The sequence below is a fragment of the Triticum aestivum genome, chromosome 6A (assembly GCF_018294505.1).
Source record: "Triticum aestivum cultivar Chinese Spring chromosome 6A, IWGSC CS RefSeq v2.1, whole genome shotgun sequence".
NCBI classification, from domain to species: domain Eukaryota; kingdom Viridiplantae; phylum Streptophyta; class Magnoliopsida; order Poales; family Poaceae; genus Triticum; species Triticum aestivum.
Window position 1 is genome coordinate 17290519 of NC_057809.1, and position 6000 is coordinate 17296518.

Genomic DNA, 6000 nt, shown 5'->3' on the forward strand with positions numbered 1-6000 from the left:
CACATTCACTACATCTCTAACGCATTGCACTTGCACACATTCAGCACAAATATTCAGTACAGTGCAGTGCACACATTCAGTACATCACCTGTCATGAAAATTCAGTTAACTGTACAATCAGGTGTCACCAAATTCAGTTAACTATGCGTCATCCGTACCCAAAATTCAGTTACAGATCTTTCTATTTTTTCAGTTCGAAAAATCTCCAGATCTGAGCTGAAATGACCAACAAGACAAATGATCACATCTGAGCAATATTATAGTCTAATTTGGACAAGTTATCTGAGCAATACGAGCGAAGGCACCATATCTGCACCATTTGTACAAGTTATGGCATCACTTTTACGTATTTTGCAACTTTAGGCACTAAACTGACCGCGCCGGACAAGGTTAGGCACTTGGGGTGTATTTACCTCATTTGAAAACTTGCAGCCAGAAACTCCATAAATTTGCATGATGTCAGTTTATTATTTGATGATAAATGCGATGGTGTTTCTGTGTTCATTTGTTAAGGGGGTGTAGTATATTCAGGGGTATTGCAGAGTTCCAAACTGAGAGCATTGCCATCTACGTGCAAATGCAACAAAAGCATTCAGTGCCACTTGCCGCCATAATTAAACATGTTGAAATGCAGAGTGCTGAGGGCTGACTGAGATACGAAGTATCCATTGATAAAAAAAAGTAAAAAATAAAATAAAAACCCCGGAAACTAAATACACAGGGGGAATGGTATAATGGAGCGATATCAGTCAAGTTACAGACTGCATTGTAATGGAAAGGTTGTCTTAGGCAGGCGCACCAGCGCTGCGGTCTTGAAGGCAGACTCAACATCAGCAAGCACAAGTTGAATTCTTTTGATGAGACACATGCGGATGTCCTGGAGGCATGGCAAACATTCCATGCCTACTGGTTGGTTAACAGAAATTTAGCATAGTAGGCACAACTTATTTGAACTGAAACCTAGCGTCACGAAATGTAATATAGCAGTGGTTGGTTGACAGTAACCTTGTCTGTCTTTCTTTCGAGCTAACCCATAGGCATTGGGACTTGCATTACCTTGCATTTAGTGCCTGTGGACTTTGTTTTGGTGGTTGGCTGAGGTGAGGAGCTTCCCAAAAAACCTCAAAAGTTGTAAGGTTGTGTTGCAATTGCCTGTGTTTTCTGGACTATTTGGAGGAGCAGAGAGTACATTGTCTTTAGAGATAAGGGGGTTGATGATCCTTTTTGCGTTGATTCATCTGATTTGCTACTGGATTAATTCATGGTCTGTTTTACAGAGAAAGCAGGAAAATCTAAATGCATTGACGTGACGTGAGGAGCAAAGCTGATCGAGCACATAGCAAGCGAAATCTTGAGGGCATCTCAGGGTTTGTGTCCAGGCATTCAAAGGCTGAGCATTCTGCCTAGGCTGGTTGATGCCTTTCCTTGATTGACCATAAGTAGTATTCTTGAAGTTCTTTCATTTTGTTTTCTTTCGTTGTCTTCAGTTTGGTTAGTTGTCTCTTAACTAATAGTCCCTTTGTTTTTCCTAGTCCCTCCGCACCATAATATATATGTCGTTTTAGCAGTTGAATTTGAGTTGCTAAAACGGCATATATTATGGTACAGAGGAAGTATTAAATGAAATGGGAGGGGGGGGGGGGGGGGGGGGGGGGGGGGGGCTCTTTTATCAAAAAGAAAACTTTGAAGCTGCTGAAGCTTTTCAGTCCTAGTAATGTGAGTTACTGAATTTATGGAAGTCAGGGTTATCTTATATGTCGGTGTTCTCAGGTGCGACTAAATGTACGCAGATGATTTTAGCATAGAGGTAATGTAGATTGAAGGAAGAAGAAGAAGAAGAAAAAGGGTACCAATACAGTCTGCCTGGCTGAATATAAAAAATGCAAGGTGTGTGTGCAAGATTTATTAGGACGAAACATTTCCAAACTATGCTCGTCATTTGTGGAAGGTTCTGCTGGCCGAGATGTTTATTCATAATGATCTCATTCATAAATAAAAGCAAAGTACTATATCAGGTTTACAATACACAAGGGGAATAGTAATAACCACATTCATCAAGATCCTCAAAAAAAAAAACCCACATTCATCAAGAGAGAAAAGTGACGCGGCGATAACCGAGGCTCATGGATGGAATGCATGGCTACACAACCGTAACAGAGGGATGCCTTGGGTGCAGCCGTGCGGCGCTCTTGAAGGCAGGCACGACATCAGCGAGCACGTCTTCCTGATTTTCGCTTGACTCGGCGCTGGTGTACTGGCGAGACAAGCGGATGTCCTGCAGGCAGGGCAGACGCTCCATTCCGACTGGTGTAGCGCCTCTCCACTCTTCCCAGACGAATCCAAGGCTGAGTGTTAGTAGCTTGGGAGTAGCTCCTGCCTCGAAGCTTAGGTACTCAGTGACATCTTCGCTACACAAGAGATAGAAGTACTCCAGAGCGGGGAACAGCCCCGCGCCGACCATGACCTTACCTTGAGAAACATCCAACACGTGGAACCTGGCATCGATGAGGGAGGGAAGCTCTCCAAGAACACGAATCTCGTCACTGGACATGTGCATGACACAAAGATAGAGGATCCGGAGGCAACCTAGCTCACCAATCCATTTGGGAACTCTACTGAAAGCCCATGTTTCCAGATCGAGTACCTCTAGATGGAGAGGAGGATCCGGCAATGAGTCTAGCTGGCTGCCATTGTCACCAGATTCGCTCGGGCAGTCGAGGGAGAGGTGTGTCAGGCCTCGGAGCTTTCCAATGGAAGACACCAAAGCATCCACACGGTCAGCCGTCAAGCACTGGCCATAAGGCGTGCATAACGTCAATTCCTTTAGATTGGTCAGCCCGCTAAGGCCTTTGATATCCTCCAGGGAACTCATATTCCACATGCCCAAACAATTCAGGGTGCAGACTGATTTCATGTTCTGGATCCCTTGAGGCAGCACTATACCATATGGAAGTACAAGATGAAACAAGTTGGGCAAGCGAATTATATCCGATGGAAAGCCTTGTGTGGACCGGCAAACTAACTCCAATGTTTCCAAATAAGCAAGCCCTTGAATTTCAGTAGGTAGCATTATGTCTGCTGATCTTGCTGAAACCTTCAAATACCTCAACAGAAATAAATGACCTATTGCAGTGAGGTCGACTGTTGTATGACATTGATATGAAAACTCAAAAAAAAGCACACGTACGTACTTAAACTGTGAAAGAGGAGGTGTGCATTTGGACTCCCAAAACCGAGCATATGATCTAACTTGTAACATGCTAGTAGCAAGTGTCTCCGATGTTTCATCACCAACACTTGATTTCAGAGATAATCGACAAACCTTGTACTCGCAACTGTGCAATCTTGCCATGTCTTCATAGTTATATGCTACACTGATAAAATTATCTTTTGCACTTTTGCTGAGGATAAAATCAAGCATCATATCGTGTACTCTACAGGAAATTACCTCCCCACCAAATGTCTCTTCGGGCTGAATCAGACTTCTATTGATAAGCTCATTGAAATAACTTTTTGCAACATCATCCAAAGCTACTCCGTGCAAATTACACACAAAGCCTTCGGCTATCCACTGTCGAACCAGGTCATCCCTCATGATCTCACGGTCTTCCATGTACATGCCAAGGTACAAAAAACATGGACGAAGATGAGCAGGAAGATGGATGTAACTAAGGTTCAGTATACCCCTCATCTCTTCGAAGGTGGATTTTGTAGAAATCTTGGCACCAAGGGAACTCACTATGCTCTCCCATTCATTCGGTGATCTTGCTTCTTGGCTAGCTAAGATGCTAGCTATGGTGATAATTGCAAGTGGCAATCCGCCACACTTCCTGAGACTTCGAGCTGAAATTTCTTTAAAATGTTCTGGACAGTCATTTTTGGATCCAAATACTCTATTAAAAAATAACTGTCTTGAGTCTTGTTCTTTGAGTGGCTTCATTTTGTAAATGCACGCACGATCATTCTGACACGCCCAGAGAGCTATGTCATCTAATCGTGTGGTTACCATTACTTTGCTTCCATTACCATGTTCTGGAAAGGCACAACTAATAATATTCCATGTTGGTTCATCCCACAAGTCATCAACTAAAACTAAGTACCTGTTGAAATTTTGCATGATTTATCATATGTTAGATCGGTACATGATTATAAGGTAGAGAGAAAAACATGAAAACTAAAATCAAGGAACAAAAATGTAATAAAGATTGATGACACTTGACCTTCAAAATATATGGTTTTTTTAGAAATAACTAACTATAATATACTATAACAGTAAGATGCATCTAGAAGTTTAATGTTTGTTCTGCAACTTTGATCCTATGATAGCAATATTTATGAGCTAGCACAACTTCTCCATATCCAGAAGGCCTCAAGAGATTTGACGTTGCCCTGTAAGATCTCCTTAATTATTAGGACTTATGAGTGCACCCTTTTGAAGTTACACCCAACCATGTCAAAAACTTTTAGATGACCTCTATTAAATGGCTGTCAATGATACTAGTATATGAATGAGTACTAGAAGAAAAGAAAATACCTCTTATGTTTTAGGTATTCTCTTAGGCGGTCAATGATGTCTTGCAACTCTTGAGCATGAGAAGAATCCTCCATCCCAAGCTTTAATTGTAGGCCAGTCAGAAGACTTTTAACATCAGGTCTTTGAGAGACCGGAACAAATGCCTTGCAGTTAAACTGTCCTCCAATCTCATCATACACTTGCTTGGCAAGCGTAGTTTTACCCAAACCTCCGAACCCCATGATGGAAACCACTTTGAGTTTCTTCTTAGAATCCATCAACAAGCCAACAAGCTCTTCTTTCGAGCCATCAATACCAATGATGCCTTCTCTCTCCCTGTAGATCACTGAAATACGGGGATCCGTAACCACAATGCTAGGACTCGAGTTGATGAACTCATCAATCTTGTACCTCTCACGTCGAGCATTCGCCTCCACCACAAGAACCTTGAGCTCCTTGATCCTGTTTGCGATCTGATGACGCCTCCCCAACCTTCTGAGACGCTGAGCCATCTTTCTGATGAAGCCTTTCTTTTCATAGGCGTCTTCAGTATCATGCATGAAGTCATCGATGCAATTCTCCATATCATAGGACATCTCCCTAACATGGTCCCTCCAGTTCTTGGCCGAGGGATCGAGCTTATCCATAAGCTCCATCCTGTCAAGAAGAGCTTTCATGGCGCTTAGCTCATCCTTGAGGAAGGAGGCCTGCTTCCTCACACCGGTGAGCCTCCTGTACTCTTCGCCGAGCAGCTTGGTGAGCTTGCCAAGGAGAGGGTTCATCACCCCTGTCGTCGCACTCGCTGCCATTCTGATGGAGCAGATTGGCGAGATAGCTATGTTTGTGTGCAAGGAAAAATTCCTAGAGAGCAATGGCACTATCTATACAACTGCAATCCTGTAAATTTGCTTCTCAAGACAGTAGTACCATATCTTATGTTTCCCTCAAGATTCGCTAGTGCATTTAGTCAACTCAAGACAGACTGTATAGTGCATCGGGGGTTACTCCTACTGCACACTTTGAAAATTTTGTCTAATTGATACTCTAGAGATGCACGCCGAGATTTGAATACTCCAACTATGCATTAGAAAGCATTCTTCGCTATTGGGTTCCGCGGTGGTTCAGACCAACGATGCCTTTTGTCTGCTGCCCCCGCTCCTTCATGTTTGACTTCTCGCTCTTCCAAACATAGGATACTGTTGCTCATTAGCAGCTAATTATGCTATGTTTGTGTGGGCAGTACAAGTTAGTAGACAGAGTTATATTCCCTAAGATTTCGATACCTAGTTAACTCAAAGATTACACAAGCTCCACTGGGTGAATATGCACACGCGTTACCATTTAGCACATCTATTTTTTAGACTCTTGTCGAAAGCAAATACTCCCAGTGAGAAACACAAAGTACATGGGGACGCACGCGCGCACACTCACCGGCCCCTGCTGAAAATTATAGTACGTCTTGCGTGCAGCTCAAGAACATGCATCAC

The 6000-nt window shown here is 43.0% G+C and overlaps 1 protein-coding gene across 1 annotated transcript; it reads right to left on the reverse strand.

Moving 5' to 3' along the window:
- Window positions 1–2140: 2140 nt before the first annotated feature.
- LOC123130023 (disease resistance protein RGA5-like) lies at window positions 2141–5484 on the reverse strand. The gene is made up of 3 exons (XM_044549977.1): window positions 4535–5484; window positions 3188–4100; window positions 2141–3094 (listed from the first exon to the last, which is right to left on the reverse strand). Exons 1-3 carry the CDS (start codon window positions 5320–5322, stop codon window positions 2141–2143), a joined length of 2655 nt encoding a protein of 884 aa, XP_044405912.1. The 5' UTR covers window positions 5323–5484.
- Window positions 5485–6000: the final 516 nt, after the last annotated feature.